This window comes from Balaenoptera acutorostrata, chromosome 6, assembly GCF_949987535.1.
Source record: "Balaenoptera acutorostrata chromosome 6, mBalAcu1.1, whole genome shotgun sequence".
NCBI lineage: Eukaryota > Metazoa > Chordata > Mammalia > Artiodactyla > Balaenopteridae > Balaenoptera > Balaenoptera acutorostrata.
In genome coordinates, this window is record NC_080069.1 from 30,176,362 (window position 1) to 30,194,216 (window position 17,855).

At 35.0% G+C, this 17,855-nt stretch overlaps 1 protein-coding gene across 7 annotated transcripts in view; it reads left to right on the top strand.

The window, feature by feature from the left end:
* PTPDC1 (protein tyrosine phosphatase domain containing 1) overlaps positions 1 to 17,855 on the top strand; it is a 95,612-nt gene that overhangs the window by 36,190 nt on the left and 41,567 nt on the right. For 6 of the 7 annotated variants that reach the window (XM_057549068.1, XM_057549069.1, XM_007182015.2 and 3 more), the window contains one exon: positions 1,689 to 1,776. The exons of the other annotated variant lie outside the window; for it this stretch is intronic. In XM_057549068.1, coding sequence (XP_057405051.1) covers positions 1,695 to 1,776 — 82 coding nt within the window. In that variant the 5' untranslated portion in view covers positions 1,689 to 1,694. The remainder of the gene's footprint in view (positions 1 to 1,688; positions 1,777 to 17,855) is intronic. 7 annotated transcript variants of the gene reach the window in all.

Below are 17,855 nucleotides of genomic sequence, written 5' to 3' on the forward strand. Positions count from 1 at the left end.
TCAAATTAAGTTTTTGCTAATGAGTTTCCTGGAACAACTTGTTCCATTAGTCCATTGACTTCTTGTCTTTATGTAACATTCATTTGAAATGTTATGCCCATTATAAAATTTTGTATTAATTAGTATGATACCAGATTTGTATACAAATATTGCAGGAATTTCTTTTTTCTTTCATGTTAGAACACCTCTATGATGTTAATTCTTGTATTTCTTTTGAAGGGAGACAGTTTCATTGAGTAGGACTTTAGATTAAAAAGTTTATACCAAAAAAAAAATAAAAAAAAAAATAAAAAAAAAAGTTTATACCTATTGAGCATATAAAAGTTGATTTTAGAAATAAAATTTTAGTGAATTTGAAATTCTTGGAGGACCCCTGAAATTCGTGAAGTGATTTTTTTCACAAAAATAAATGCTCTAAGGAAAAATATTAAGGCTGTATTAATTACCACTGTTAATTTATTGGTGCAAAAAATTTCAACAGATTTTTAGAGCATTTTTTAAAAATACATAACCATATAAAAATTATAGTTTGACCCCCCCCAGTCATTGATGCCCAAACAATAAACGTGCTTTTTCAAAGAAAAATATTAAAATCATTATTTAGAAAAAAACTTTAATGTTGTGTGTGACTTTCTGTTGTGTCACAGTCAACTCTCCCCTTCTAGAACATTCCAAGCTTCTAATCATGGCTTGGTCTTTCTGGTGACCAGCACCATCCAGGAGCCATCCAGTAGCCCACCTAGAGTTAAAGTTGCCTTATTAGAACTGGAACAAAGGAGGTTCCTAGGGCTCCTATCACTTAGGAATTTACAACGGTCTAGTTGCCCTGTGTCAGGAACCAGGGAACAAAGATCAATAAGTGTTTTTCTTATTTCACAATCCAACACATAATAGGGGCTTCAGAAAGGTGGCAGTTTTTGCTTTTTGACACATAAAAAGATTTACTTAACTTTCCTCAGTGGAGAAACCATAGCAACACAGTGATCACTTAGCCATATAACTTAGCATGATCTAGATGAAGACTGTTAACTGTAAAGTCATAAACTCAGTAAACTCTCATTTAATTAGTAAAGAATGAGGGCTTCTGTTTAATTGCCTAGTATACCGTCATGTCCACAATAAATGTTACTCCTTGAGCCCAGTTCAAGTACAAATTCCTTCTTCAAGCCTTGCACCTGCCCTCAAATTGGACAGCCCTCTTGCTTGTCCAAGACTGCCTTGTGACACTTAGCACATATTAGCATTATTTGTGTCTACATCTTATCTTCCCAACAGTCTATAGATGTATAGGAAGAGTATGTCTTATTTTTCTCTGTAATGTCCTTACTGTCTAGCACAGCACTGTACAGTAGGATATCATGTGAGCCACATATTCAAATTTAGATTCTCCAGTAACAAAAAGAATCAGAAAAATAATTTTAATAATGTATTTAACCCAATGTATCAAAAATATTTCAATGCCAAATAAATGTAAAAAATTAGATATTTTACATTCTTTTTTTGTACAAGTCTCCAAAATCTTGTATTTTATATTTACAAATCTGTACTAGCCACATTTCAAGTGCTCAGTAACCCCTTAGCTAATGACTGCTGTATTAGACAGTAGAAGTCTAGCGCATTATAGGTGATTAGCATATGAATCTTCTATAGGCAAACCTTCAAAAAGTAATCTTTTTCCCCCCCAACAGACTACCATGGCTGCAGGAGTCTTGCCTCAAAATGAACAACCATATTCTCCTTTGGTGAATAACAGTGGGTATGCTGCAAACATGAAAGGTAATAGTTCTTTAATATGCTTTTTGTCTTTGTGTAAACTAGAGTTTAATAAAGTTATATGAATACACATGAAAGAAAAGGCTGATTCTTCATATTGGAATCTCAAGTTGCAGGTACTACTTACAGCCTTTTGTTTATTTCTGCCTTACTGTTTTCACCTGTTAAAATTCCTTTTCAAAATCCTGAGTAATGACCTTAGCCTTTTTTATTCCTTAATTTTTTATACAATTTTTGAAGGTTACTTTGCATTTACAGTTCTTACAAAATGTTGACTATATTCCCTGTGTTGTACAATATATCCTTGAGCTTATCTTACACCCAGTAGTTTGTACCTCCCACTCCCCGACTCCTGTATTGCTCCCCTCACCACTGGTAACCATTAGTTTGTTCTCGATATCTGTGAATCTTTTATGTTATATTCACTAGTTTGTTGTATTTTTTATATTCCACATATAAGTGATATCATACAGTACTTGTCTTTCTCTGACTTATTCACTTAGCATAGTGCCCTCCAAGTCCATCCATGTTACTGCAAATGGCAAGATTTTGTTCTTTTTTATGGCTGAATAAATTCCGCTGTGTATATATACGCCATATCTTCCTTATCCGTTCATTTGTTGATGGACACTTAGGTTGCTTCCATATCTTGGCAATTGTAAATAACGCTGCTGTGAACATTGGGGTGCATGTATCTTTTCGAGTTAATGTTTTTCTTTCTTTTGGATATATACCCAAGAGTGGAAGTTCTATATGGTAGTTCTATTTTTAGTTTTTTGAGAAAACTCTATACTGTTTTCCACAGTGGCCACACCAATTTACATTCCCACCAACAATGTACAAAGGTTCCCTTTTCTCCACATCCTTGCCAACATTTGTCATTTGTGTTCTTTTTAATGATAGCCATTCTGACAGGTGTGAGGTGATATCTCATTGTGGTTCTAATTTGCATTTCCCTGTTGATTAGCTATGTTGAGCATCTTTTCATGTACCTGTTGGCCATCTGTATTTCCTCTTTGGAAAAATGTCTATTCAGTTCTGCCCATTTTTTAATCAGGTTTTTTTTTTTGATGTTCAGTTGTATGACCTGTTTATATCAATATATGTTGGATATTAATCGCTTATTGGTCATATCATTTGCAACTATCTTCTCCCATTCAGTAGGTTGTCTTTTCATTTTGTCGATGGTTTCCTTCGCTGTGCAAAAGCTTTTAGATTTAATTAGGTTTCATTTGTTCATTTTTGCTTTTATTTCCTTTGCTTTAGGAGACAGATCCAAAAAAATGTTGCTACAATTTATGTCAAAGAGTGTTCTGCCTGTGTTTTCCTCTAGGAGTTGTATAGTACCGGTCTTACATTTAGGTCTTTAATTCATTTTGAGTTTATTTTTGTATATGATGTTACAGAATGTTCTAATTTCATTCTTTTACATGTAGCTGTCCAGTTTTCCCAGCACCACTTATTGAAGAGACTGTCTTTTCCCCATTGTATATTCTTGCCTCCTTTGTCATAAATTAAGTGACCATAACTGCTTGAGTTTATACTAGGCTCTCTATCCCTATTGATCTATGTGTGTTTTTGTGCCACTACCATACTGTTTTGATCACTGTAGCTTTGTAGTATAGCCTGAAGTCAGGGAGCATGATTCCTCCAGCTCTGTTCTTCTTTCTCAATTTTTTGAGATTGTTTTGGCTATTTGGGGTCTTTTGTGTTTCCATACAAATTTTTTAATTATTTATTCTAGTTCTGTGAAAAATGGCATTGGTATTTTGATAAGGATTCCATTGAATTTGTAGATAGCCTTGGTCAGTATGGTCATTTTAACAATATTGATTCTTCCAATGCAAGAACATGATATATCTTTCCATCTGTTTATGTCATCTTCAATTTCTTCCATCAGTGTCTTAGAGTTTTCTGAGTACAGGTCTTTTGTTTCCTTAGTTAAGTTTATTCTTACGTATGTTATTCTTTTTGATGCAATGGTAAATGGGATTGTTTCCTTATTTCTCCTTCTGATAGTTCATTGTTAGTGTATGGAAATGAACAGATTTCTGTGTATCAAGTTTGTATCCTTCAACTTTACCGAATTCATTAATCAGCTCTAGTAGTTTTCTGGTGACATCCTTAGGATTTTCTATGTGTAGTATCATGTCATCTGCAAACATTAACAGTTTTACTTCTTCCTTTCCAATTTAGATTCTTTTTATTTCTTTTTCTTGTCTGATTGCTGTGGCTAGGACTTCAAAAACTGTGTTGAATTAGTGGCGAGAGTGGATATCCTTGTCTTATTCCTAATCTTAGAGGAAATGCTTTCAGCTTTTCACCATTGAGTATGATGCTAGCTGTGGGTTTGTCATATATGGCCTTTATTAAGATGAGGTGTGTTCCATCTACTCCCACTTTCTGGAGAGTTTTTATCATAACTGGATGTTTGATTTTATCAAAAGCTTTTTCTGCATCTGTTGAGATGATTACATGGTTTTTATTCTTCAGTTTGTTAATGTGGTATATCATATTGATTGATTTGCAGATATTGAAAAATCCTTGCATTCCTAGAGTAAATCCCATTTGTTCATGGTATATGATCCTTCTAATATATTGTTGGATTTGGTTTGGATTTTGGTATTTTGTGTTTTTTTTTGTTTTGTTTTGTTTTATTTTTTAAACATCTTTATTGAAGTATAATTGCCTTACAATGGTGTGTTAGCTTCTGCTTTATAACAAAGTGAATCAGTTATACATATACAATATGTTCCCATTTCTCTTCCCTCTTGCATCTCCCTCCCTCCCACCCTCCCCATCCCACCCCTCTAGGTGGTCACAAAGCACCGAGCTGATCTCCCTGTGCTATGCGGCTGCTTCCCACTAGTTATCTATTTTACATTTGGTAGTGTATATATGTCCATGACACTCTCTTACCCTGTCACATCTCACCCCACCCCCTCCCCATATCCTCAAGTCCATTCTCTAGTAGGTCTGTGTCTTTATTCCCGTCTTGCCACTAGGTTCTTCATGGCCTTTTTTTTTTTTTCCCTTAGATTCCGTATATATGTGTTAGCATACTGTATTAGTTTTTCTCTTTCTGACTTACTTCACTCTGTATGACAGACTCTAACTCCATCCACCTCATTACAAATACCTCCATTTCATTTCTTTTTATGGCTGAGTAATATTCCATTGTATATATGTGCCACATCTTCTTTATCCATTCATCTGTCGATGGACATTTAGGTTGCTTCCATGTCCTGGCTATTGTAAATAGAGCTGCAATGAACATTTTGATACATGACTCTTTTTGACCTATGGTTTTCTCAGGGTATATGCCCAGTAGTGGGATTGCTGGGTCATATGGTAGTTCTATTTGTAGTTTTTTAAGGAACCTCCATACTGTTCTCCATAGTGGCTGTATCAATTTACATTCCCACCAACAGTGCAAGAGTGTTCCCTTTCCTCCACACCCTCTCCAGCATTTATTGTTTCTAGATTTTTTGATGATGGCCATTCTGACCGGTGTGAGATGATATCTCATTGTACTTTTTTTTTTTTTTTTTTTTTTTTTTTTTTTTTTTTTTTTTTTTTTTTTTTTTTTTTTTTTTTTTCTGTTTATCCTCGAATGCATTACGATTTTTTTTTTTTTTTTTTTTTTCTACACACACACACTGTATTTTATTTTTACAAGAGATAGATAGACTGACACCAAGCATTGTACATGGATGACCACAACAAAAGCAACAATGATTGCAATTACCACACATGAAACACACTTATACTATGTCATAACATTGACATTCAGTCCAGTAATCCTCCACTGTAACAGCTCCTTTACTTTGCAGTGAAAATTGATTTGTATATTCTTTTCCTCTGAGTCCTTGTGGGATTTTTTTTTTTTTTAATTCAGACAGAAAGTCACAAAAATTATACTCATCCTCATCAGTTCACTCAGTCCCATGTAATTAATTTCTTTTTTTTCATCTTGATCTTTTGTTAGCACTTTTATGAGTTCATCAGTTTTTCATTAGAGTTCTGAAAATGCTTATTCATTCAGTTCAGCAGTACAGTCAGTTACCAGAAACCTGTACTTGTCAGAGTCTTTTCCATGAATTTCTTGAAGATGAAACTCTTTTATAGGAACATATTTGCAAAATCATCAGAGTACACCCAGAACTGTCTGTAAATGACAAAAGACTTAAAAATGACCATGGTTAAAGATTTGATGAAAGTTCATAATAATGCAGTTGACAAGAAAATTAGTTATTTCTGAGATATACATTTTAAAGTAATAACTAGGATTATTACTTATAACATTATACCAGAACATATAAGATTTTTAGACGTTTCCTGTGATGTCTGAAACATTTATATTAACATATTTCCATACATATTTCCATACAAATACAAATATAAGATTTTTAGAAATTTCATGTAATGTCTGCAACATTTATATTAACATATTTCCATACATATTTCCATACAAATACAAATATAAGATTTTTAGAAATTTCATGTAATGTCTGAAACATTTATATTAACATATTTCCATACATATTTCCATACAAATACAAATATAAGATTTTTAGAAATTTCATGTAATGTCTGAAACATTTATATTAACATATTTCCATACATATTTCCATACAAATACAAATATAAGATTTTTAGAAATTTCATGTACTGTCTGAAACATTTATATTAACATATTTCCATACATATTTCCATACAAATACAAATATAAGATTTTTAGAAATTTCATGTAATGTCTGAAACATTTATATTAACATATTTCCATACAAATAACCCAATGAAAGTTTAGTATTAGTTGTTTTGTTTGTTTTTTTATACTGCAGGTTCTTATTAGGCATCAGTTTTATACACATCAGTGTATACATGTCAATCCCAATCGCCCAATTCAGCACATCACCATCCCCACCTCATCGCAGTTTTCCCCCCTTGGTGTCCATATGTCCATTCTCTACATCTGTGTCTCAACTTCTGCCCTGCAAACTGGCTCATCTGTACCATTTTTCTACGTTCCACATACATGCATTAACATACGATATTTGTTTTTCTCTTTCTGACTTACTTCACTCTGTATGACAGTCTCTAGATCCATCCACTTCTCAACAAATGACTCAATTTCGTTCCTTTTTATGGCTGAATAATATTCCATCGTATATATGTACCACAACTTCTTTATCCATTCGTCTGTTGATGGGCATTTAGGTTGCTTCCATGACCTGGCTATTGTAAATAGTGCTGCAATGAACATTCGGGTGCACGTGTCTTTTTGAATTACGGTTTTCTCTGGGTATATGCCCAGTAGTGGGATTGCTGGGTCATATGGTAATTCTATTTTTAGTTTTTTAAGGAACCTCCATATTGTTCTCCATAGTGGCTGTATCAATTTACATTCCCACCAACAGTGCAAGAGGGTTCCCTTTTCTCCACACCCTCTCCAGCATTTGTTGTTTGTAGATTTTCTGATGATGCCCATTCTAACAGGAGTGAGGTGATACCTCATTGTAGTTTTGATTTGCATTTCTCTAATAATTAGTGATGTTGAGCATCTTTTCATGTGCTTCGTGGCCGTCTGTATGTCTTCTTTGGAGAAATGTCTATTTAGGTCTTCTGCCCATTTTTGGATTGGGGTGTTTGTTTCTTTGATATTGAGCTGAATGAGCTGTTTATATATTTTGGAGATTAATCCTTTGTCCGTTGATTCATTTGCAAATATTTTCTCCCATTCTGAGGGTTGTCTTTTCGTCTTGTTTATGGTTTCCTTTGCTGTGCAAAAGCTTTGAAGTTTCATTAGGTCCCACTTGTTTATTTTTGTTTTTATTTCCATTACTCTAGGAGGTGGATCGAAAAAGATCTTGCTGTGATTTACGTCAAAGAGTGTTCTTCCTATGTTTTCCTCTAAGAGTTTTATAGTGTCCAGTCTTATATTTAGGTCTCTAATCCATTTTGAGTTTATTTTTGTGTATGGTGTTAGGGAGTATTCTAATTTCATTCTTTTACATGTGGCTGTCCAGTTTTCCCAGCACCACTTATTGAAGAGACTGTCTTTTCTCCATTGTATATCTTTGCCTCCTTTGTCATAGATTAGTTGACCATAGGTGCGTGGGTTAATCTCTGGGCTTTCTATCTTGTTCCATTGATCTATGTTTCTGTTTTTGTGCCAGTACCATATTGTCTTGATTACTGTAGCTTTGTAGTATAGTCTGAAGTCAGGGAGTCTGATTCCTCCAGCTCCATTTTTTTGCCTCAAGACTGCTTTGGCTATTCGGGGTCTTTTGTGTCTCCATACAAATTTTAAGATGATTTGTTCTAGCTCCGTAAAAAATGCCATTGGTAATTTGATAGGGATTGCATTGAATCTGTAGATTGCTTTGGGTAGTATACTCATTTTCACAATGTTGATTCTTCCAATCCAAGAACATGGTATATCTCTCCATCTGTTGGTATCATCTTTAATTTCTTTCATCAGTGTCTTATAGTTTTCTGCATACAGGTCTTTTGTCTCCCTAGGTAGGTTTATTCCTAGGTATTTTATTCTTTTTGTTGCAATGGTAAATGGGAGTGTTTCCATAATTTCTCTTTCAGATTTTTCATCATTAGTGTATAGGAATGCAAGAGATTTCTGTGCATTAATTTTGTAACCTGCAACTTTACCATATTCATTAATTAGCTCTAGCAGTTTTCTGGTGGCAGTTTTAGGATTCTCTATGTATAGTATCATGTCATCCGCAAACAGTGACAGTTTTACTTCTTCTTTTCCAATTTGTATTCCTTTTATTTCTTTTTCTTCTCTGATTGCCGTGGCTAGGACTTCCAGAACTATGTTGAATAATAGTGGTGAGAGTGGACATCCTTGTCTCGTTCCTGATCTTAGAGGAAATGCTTTCAGTTTTTCACCATTGAGAATGATGTTTGCTGTGGGTTTGTCATATATGGCCTTTATTATGTTGAGGTAGGTTCCCTCTATGCCCACTTTCTGGAGAGTTTTTATCATAAATGGGTGTTGAATTTTGTCAAAAGCTTTTTCTGCATCTATTGAGATGATCATATGGTTTTTATTCTTCAATTTGTTAATATGGTGTATCACATTGATTGATTTGCGTATATTGAAGAATCCTTGCATCCCTGGGATAAATCCCACTTGATCGTGGTGTATGATCCTTTTAATGTGTTGTTGGATTCTGTTTGCTAGTATTTTGTTGAGGATTTTTGCATCTATATTCATCAGTGATATTGGTCTGTAATTTTCTTTTTTTGTAGTGTCTTTGTCTGGTTTTGGTATCAGGGTGATGGTGGCCTCATAGAATGAGTTTGGGAGTGTTCCTTCTTCTGCAATTTTTTGGAAGAGTTTGAGAAGGATGGGTGTTAGCTCTTCTCTAAATGTTTGATAGAATTCACCTGTGAAGCCATCTGGTCCTGGACTTTTGTTTGTTGGAAGATTTTTAATCACAGTTTCAATTTCATTACTTGTGATTGGTCTGTTGATATTTTCTGTTTCTTCCTGGTTCAGTCTTAGAAGGTTATACCTTTCTAAGAATTTGTCCATTTCTTCCAGGTTGTCCATTTTATTGGCATAAAGTTGCTTGTAGTAGTCTCTTAGGATGTTTTGTATTTCTGCGGTGTCTGTTGTAACTTCTCCTTTTTCATTTCTGATTTTATTGATTTGAGTCCTCTCCCTCTTTTTCTTGATGAGTCTGGCTAATGGCTTATCAATTTTGTTTATCTTCTCAAAGAACCAACTTTTAGTTTTATTGATCTTTGCTATTGTTTTCTTTGTTTCTATTTCATTTATTTCTGCTCTGATCTTTATGATTTCTTTCCTTCTGCTAACTTTGGGTTTTGTTTGTTCTTCTTTCTCTAGTTTCTTTAGGTGTAAAGTTAGATTGTTTACTTGAGATTTTTCTTGTTTCTTTAGGTAGGCTTGTATAGCTATAAACTTCCCTCTTAGAACCGCTTTTGCTGCATCCCATAGGTTTTGGGTCGTCGTGTTTTCATTGTCATTTGTCTCTAGGTATTTTTTTATTTCCTGTTTGATTTCTTCAGTGATCTCTTGGTTATTTAGTAACGTATTGTTTAGCCTCCATGTGTTTGTCTTTTTTACGTTTTTTTCCCTGTAATTCATTTCTAATCTCATAGCGTTGTGGTCAGAAAAGATGCTTGATATGATTTCAATTTTCTTAAATTGATGATATCTCATTGTACTTTTGATTTGCATTTCTCTAATGATGAATGATGTTGAGCATTCTTTCATGTGTCTGTAGGCCATCTGTATATCTTCTTTGGAGAAATGTCTATTTAGATCTTCTGCCCATTTTTGGATTGGGTTGTTCGTTTTTTTGTTATTGAGCTGCATGAGCTGCTTGTAAATCTTGGAGATTAATCCTTTGTCAGTTGCTTCATTTGCAAATATTTTCTCCCATTCTGAGGGTTGTCTTTTGGTCTTGTTTATGGTTTCCTTTGCTGTGCAAAAGCTTTTAAGTTTCATTAGGTCCCATTTGTTTATTTGTGTTCTTATTTCCATTTCTCTGGGAGCTGGGTCAAAAAGAATCTTGCTGTGATGTATGTCATAGAGTGTTCTGCCTATGTTTTCCTCTAAGAGTTTGATAGTGTCTGCCCTTACACTTAGGTCTTTAATCCATTTTGAGTTTATTTTTGTGCATGGTGTCAGGGAGTGTTCTAATTTCATACTTTTACATGTTCCTGTCCAATTTTCCCAGCACCACTTATTGAAGAGGCTGTCTTTTCTCCACTGTATATGCATGCCTCCTTTATCAAAGATAAGTTGACCATATGTGTGTGGGTTTATCTCTGGGCTTTCTATCCTGTTCCATTGATCTATATTTCTGTTTTTGTGCCAGTACCAAACTGTCTTGATTACTGAAGCTTTGTAATATAGTCTGAAGTCAGGGAGCCTGATTCCCCCAGCTCCATTTTTCGTTCTCAAGGTTGCTTTGGCTATTCGGGGTCTTTTGTGTTTCCATACAAATTGTGAAATTTTTTGTTCTAATTCTGTGAAAAATGCCAGTGGTAGTTTGATGGGGATTGCATTGAATCTGTAGATTGCTTTGGGTAGTAGAGTCATTTTCACAATGTTGATTCTTCCAATCCAGGAACATGGTATATCTCTCCATCTATTTGTATCATCTTTAATTTCTTTCATCAGTGTCTTATAATTTTCTGCATACAGGTCTTTTGTCTTCTTAGGTAGGTTTATTCCTAGATATTTTATTCTTTTTGTTGCAATGGTAAATGGGAGTGTTCTCTTAATTTCACTTTCAGATTTTTCGTCGTTAGTGTATAGAAATGCAAGAGATTTCTGTGCATTAATTTTGTATCCTGCTACTTTACCAAATTCATTGATTAGCTCTAGGAGTTTTCTGGTAGCATCTTTAGGATTCTCTATGTATAGTATCATGTCATCTGCAAATAGTGACAGCTTTACTTCTTCTTTTCCGATTTGGATTCCTTTTATTTCTTTGTCTTCTCTGATTGCTGTGGCTAACACTTCCAAAACTATGTTGAATAATAGTGGTGAGAGTGGGCAACCTTGTCTTGTTCCTGATCTTAGTGGAAATGGTTTCAGTTTGGTATTTTGTTGAGGATTTTTACATCTATGTTCATCAGTGATACTGGCCTATAATTTTCTTTGTCTGATCTTGGTATTGGGGGATGCTGGCCTCATAGAATGAGTTGGAAGTATTCCTTCCTCTGCAAATTTTTGGAATAGTTTGAGGAGGATAGGTGTTAACTCTTCTCTAAATGTTTGATAGAATTCACCTGTGAAGCCATCTGGTCCTGGACTTTTACTTGTTGGGGAGTTTTTTTTTAATTACTGATTCAGTTTCATTACTGGTAATTGGTCTGTTCATAGTTTTTATTTCTTCCTGGTTCAGACTTGGGAGTTTGTACCTTTCTAAGAATTAGTCCATTTCTTCCAGGTTGTCCATTTTATTGGCATAGAGTTGCTTGTAGTAGTCTCTTATGATCCTTTGTATTTCTGTGGTGTCAGTTATAACTTCTCCTTTTTCATTTCTACTTTTATTGGTTTGAGTCCTGTCCCTCTTTTCTTGATGAGTCTGGCTAAAGGTTTATCAATTTTGTTTATCTTTTCAAAGAACAAGCTTTTAGTTTCACTGATCTTTGCTATTGTTTTTGTCATCTCTATTTTGTTTATTTCTGCTCTGATCTTTATGATTTCTTTCCTTCTACTAACGTCAGGTTTTGTTTGTTCTTCTTTCTCTAGTTCTTTGAGGTGTAAGGTTAGGTTGTTTATTTGAGATTTTCTTGTTTCCGGAGGTAAGCTTGTATTAGTGTAAACTTCCCTCTTAGAACTTTTTGCTGCATCCCATAGGTTTTGGATTGTCGTGTTTTGTTTTCATTTGTCTCCAGGTTTTCTTTTAATTTCCTCTTTGACTTCTTCTGTGATCCATTACTTGTTTAGTAGCGTATTGTTTAACCTCCATGTGTTTGTGATTTTTGCAGTTTTTTTCTGGTTGATTTCAAGTCTCATAGTACTGTGGTCAAAAAAGATTCTTGAGGGCTTCCCTGGTGGCACAGTGGTAGGGAATCTGCCTGCCAGTGCGTGAGATGCACGTTTGAGCCCTGGTCCGGGAGGATCTCACATGCCGCAGAGTGGCTGGGCCCGTGCGCTACAGCTGCTAAGCCTGTGCTCTTCAGCCCTTGAGCCACAGCTGCTGAGCCCATGTGCTGCAACTGCTGAGGACTGTGTGCCTGGAGCCTGTGCTCCACGGTGGGAGAGGCCACCACAGTGAGAGGCCCGTGCACTGTGGCGAGGGGTGGCCCCCTCTCGCTGCAACTAGATGGAGCCCACGCGCAGCAACGAGGACCCAGTGCAGCCAGGAATGAATGAATGAATAAATAAATAAATAAATAAATAAATTTATTATTTTTTTAAAAGATGCTTGATATGATTTCAATTTTCTTAAATTTACTGAGGCTTGTTTTGTGGCCTAGCATGTGATCTATCCTGGAGAAATATTCCATGTGCACTTGAAAAGAATGTGTATTCTGCTGCTTTCAGGTGGAATGCTTTATATATATATATCAATAAAATCCATCTGGTCTAATGTGTCATTTAAGGGCAGTGTTTCCTTATTAATTTTCTGTATGTATAATCTCTCCATTGATGTAAGTGGGGTTTTAAAGTCCCGTACTGCTACTGTGTTACTGTAAATTTCTTCCTTTATGCCTGTTCATATTTGCTTTATGTATTTAGGTGCCTCCTATATTGGGTGCATATATATTTACAGTCTGTATATCTTCTTCTTGGATTGATCCCTTGATCATTGTGTAGTGTTCTTCGTTGTCTGTTGTAACAGTCTTTATTTTAAAGTCTATTTTGTCTGGACTTCCCTGGTAGTCCAGTGGTTAAGACTCCGTTCTTCCAGTGCAGGGAGTGTGGGTTCGATCCCTGTCGGAGAACTAAGATCCCACATGCTGCATGGCTCAGCCAAGAAATATAAATCAACCAATCAATAAGAATAATAAAACAATTTTTAAAAAATAAAATAAAGTCTATTTTGTCTGATATAAGTATTGCTACTCTGGCTTTCTTTTGATTTACATTTTCCTGGAATACCTTTTTCTATCCCCTGACTTTCAGTCTGTATGTGTCTCTAGATCTGAAGCAAGGCTCTTGTAGGCACCATATACACGAGTCTTGCTTTTGTATCCATTCAGCCACTCTGTGTCTTTTGGTTGGAGCATTTAGTCAGTTTACATTTAAGGTAATTGTCGATGTGTATGTTCTTATTGCCATTTTGTTGATTATTTTGGATTTGCTTTTATGGGTCTTTTATTCCCTTTCTTCCTTTGTTTTCTTCTCTTGTGATTTGATGAATGTCTTTAGTGTTATGTTGTATTCCTTTTTCTCTTTTGAATGTATACTTATTATAGATTTTTGGTTTGTGGTTACCATGAGGTTTTCATATAGCAGTCTATATATATACATGATTGTTTTAAGTTTTTGATATCTTAATTTCAAATGCACTTTAAAAACCCTGCATTTGTACTCTTCTCACGATTACTGGTTTTTCCTTTTTTATTGAAGTATGGTTGATTTACAGTATTGTACAATTACTGTTTTTGATGTCATATTTTACATCTAATCGTTTTGTGTATCATTTAACTGCTTATTGTGGATATAGATGATTTTACTACTTTTGTCTTTTAACCCCTCTACTAGCTTTGTGTGTGGATTATTTCCTACCTTTACTGTATGATTGCCTTTACCTATGAGCTTTTTCATTTTGTAATTTTCTTGTTTCTGGTTGTGGATTTTTCTTTTTTGCCCGGAGAAGTTCCTTTAACATTTGTTGTGAAGCTGGTTTGGTGGTGCTGAACTCCTTTTAGCTTTTGCTTGTCTGTAAAGCTTTTGATTTCTCCATCAAATCTGAACCAAGAGCTTTACTGGGTAGAGTATTCTTGGTTGTAGGTTTTTCCCTTTCATCCCATTAAATATATCTTGCCACTCCCTTTTGTTTTTTATCTTAGTTTTTTTAACTTTTTATTTTATATTGGATTATAGTTAATTAACAATGTTGTTAGTTTCAGGTGTACAGCAAAGTGATTCATTTATACATATACATGTATCTATTCTTTTTCAAATTCTTTTCCCATTTAGGTTATTACAGAATATTGAGCAGCATTCCTGTGCTATACAGTAGGTCCTTGTTGGTTATCCATTTTAAATACAGCAGCGTGTACATGTCAATCCCAAACTGCCTAACTATCCCTTCGCCCCACTGTTCCCCCGGTAACCATAAGTTTGTTCTTTAAGTCTGTGAGTCTCTTTCTGTTTTGTAAATAAGTTCATTTGTATCATTTTTTTTAAGATTCTGCACATAAGTGGTATCATTCAATATTTCACTTTCTCTGGTTTACTTCACTCAGTATCTCTAGGACCTAGACAATCTCTAGGTCCATCCTTGTTGCTGCAAATGGCATTATTTCATTATTTTTAATGGCTGAGTAATATTCTATTGTATATATGTACCACATCTTCTTTATCCATTCCTCTGTCGATGGACATTTAGGTTGCTGCCATGTCTTGGCTATTGTAAACAGTGCTGCAATGAACACTGAGGTGCATGTATCCTTTTGGACCACGTTTTTCTCTGGATATATGCCCAGGAATGGGATTGCAGGATCATATGGTAACTCTATTTTTAGTTTTTAAAGGAACTTTCGTACTGTTCTCCATAGTGACTGTACCAATTTACATTCCCACCAACAGTGTAAGAGGGTTCCCTTCTCTCCACACCCTCTCCAGCATTTATTGTTTGTGGATTTTTTGATAATAGCCATTCTGACTTGTGTAAGGTGATATCTCAATGTAGTTTTGATTTGTATTTCTCTAATAATTAGCAATGTTGAACATCTTTTCATGTGCCTCTTGGCTAGCTGTATGTCTTTGGAGAAATGTGTATATAGGTCTTCTGGGTTGTTCATTTTGATGATATTAAGCCACAGGAGCTGTTTGTAAATTTTGGAGACTAATCCCTCATCAGTCACATAATTTGCAAATATTTTCTGCCATTCTGTGGGTTGTCTTTTCGTTTTGTTTATGGTTTCCTGTGCTGTGCAAAAGCTTTTGATGAGTTTCATTAGGTCTCCTTTGTTTATTTTTGTTTTTATTTTCATTACTCTGGGAGACAGATCGAAAAAGATATTGCTGCAATTTATGTCCAAGAGTGTTCTGCCAGTGTTTTCCACTAAGAGTTTTATAGTGTCTGGTCTCACATTTAGGTCGTTAATCCATTTTGAGCCTATTTTTTGTGTATGATATGAAAGAATGTTCTAATTCCATTTTTTTCCATGTAGCTATCTAGTTTTCCCAGCACCACTTATTGAAGAGACTGTCTTTCTTCCATTGTATAGTCTTGCCTCCTTTTTCATAGATTAATTGACCATAGGTGCGTGGGTTTACTTCTGGGCTTTCTATCCTGTTCCATTGATCTATATTTCTATTTTTGTGCCAATACCATACTGTTTTGATGACTATCGCTTTGTAGTAGTCTGAAGTCAGGAAGCCTGATTCCTCCAGCTCCGTTTTTCTTTCTCAAGATTGCTTTGGCTATTCATTGTCTTTTGTGTCTCCATACAAATTTTAAGATTTTTTTGTTCTAGTTCAGTGGAAAATGCCATTGGTAATTTGATAGGGATTGCATTGAATCTGTAGATTTCCTTGGGTAATGTAGTCATTTTGACAATACTTATTCTTCCAATCCAAGAACATGGTATATCTTTCCATCTGTTTGTGTCATCTTCGATTTCTTTCATCAGCATTTCATAGTTTTCGGAGTACAGGTTTTTTGTCTCCTTAGGTAAGTTTATTCCTAGGTATTTTGTTCTTTTTGATGAGATGGTAAATGGGATTGTTTCTTTTTTGGGAAGGGGATTGTTTCTTGAATTTCTCTTTCTGATTTTTCATTGCTAGTGTATAGAAATGCAACAGGTTTCTGTGTATTAATTTTGTATCCTGCAACTTTACCAAATTCATTAATCAGCTCTAGTAGTTGTCTGGTAGCATCTTTAGGATTTTCTATGTATAGTAACATGTAATCTGCAAACAGTGACAGTTTAACGTCTTCTTTTCCAATTTAGAGTCCTTTTATTTCTTTTTCTTCTCTGATTGCCGCAGCTAGGACTTCCAAATCTATGTTGAATAAAAGTGGCGAGAGTGGACATCCTTGTCTTGTTCCTGATCTTAGATGAAATGCTTTCAGGTTTTCACCTTTGAGTAAGATGTTAACTGTAGGTTTGTCGTATATGGCCTTTATTATGTTGAGGTATGTTCCCTCTATGCCCACTTTCTGGAGAGTTTTTATCATAAATGGGTGTTGAATTTTGTCAAAAGCTTTTTCTGCATCTATTGAGATGATCATATAGTTTTTATTCTTCAATTTTTAAGAAAAATGAAATCATATCAAACATCTTTTCCATCTACAATGCTATGAGATTAGAAGTAAACGACATGGAAAAAAACTAAAAAACACAAACATGTGGAGGCTAAACAACATGCTACTAAACAACCAATGGATCACTGAAGAAATCAAAGAGGAAATCAAAAAATACACACCGACAAATGAACACAAGCACAACAATCCAAAACCTATGGGATGCAGCAAAAGAAGTTTTAAGAGGGAAGTTTAAAGCAATAGAGTCTTAACTCAGGAAACAAGAGAAATCTCAAGTAAACAACCTAACCTTACACCTAAAGCAACTAGGGAAAGAAGAACAAACAAATCCCAAAGTTAGTAGAAGGAAAGAAATCATAAAGATCAGAGCAGAAATAAATGAAATAGAGATGGAGAAAACAGTAGCAAAGAACAGTGAAACTAAAAGCTTGTTCTTTGAAAAGATAAACAAAATTGATAAACCTTTAGGCAGAATCATCAAGAGATAAAGGGAGAGGACTCAAATCAATAAAAGTAGAAGTGGAAAAGGAGAAGTTACAACTGACACCACAGAAATACAAAGGATCATAAGAGACTAGTATAAGCAACGATATGCCAATAAAATGGACAATCTGGAAGAAATGGACAAATTCTTAGAAAGGTACAATCTCCCAAGGCTGAACCAGGAAGAAATAGAAAATATGAACAGACCAATCACAAGCACTGAAATCGAAAAAAAACTCCCAACAAGTAGAAGTCCAGGACCAGATGGCTTCACAGGTGAATTCTATCAAACATTTAGAGAAGAGCTAACACCTGTCCTTCTGAAACTGTTCCAAAAAATTGCAGAGGAAGGAAGACTCCCTAACTCTTTCTGTGAGGCCACCATCACGCTGATACCAAAACCAGACAAAGATGCCACAAAAAAAAGAAAATTACAGGCCAATATCACTGATGAACATAGACACAAAAGTCCTCAACAAAATACTGGCAATCCGAATCCAACAGTACATTAAAAGGATAATACACCATGATCAAGTGGGATTTATCCCAGGGATGCAAGGATTTTTCAATATCCACAAATCAATCAGTGTGATATACCACATCAACAAGTTGTCACTCCCTTTTGGCCTGCAGAATTTCTGCTAA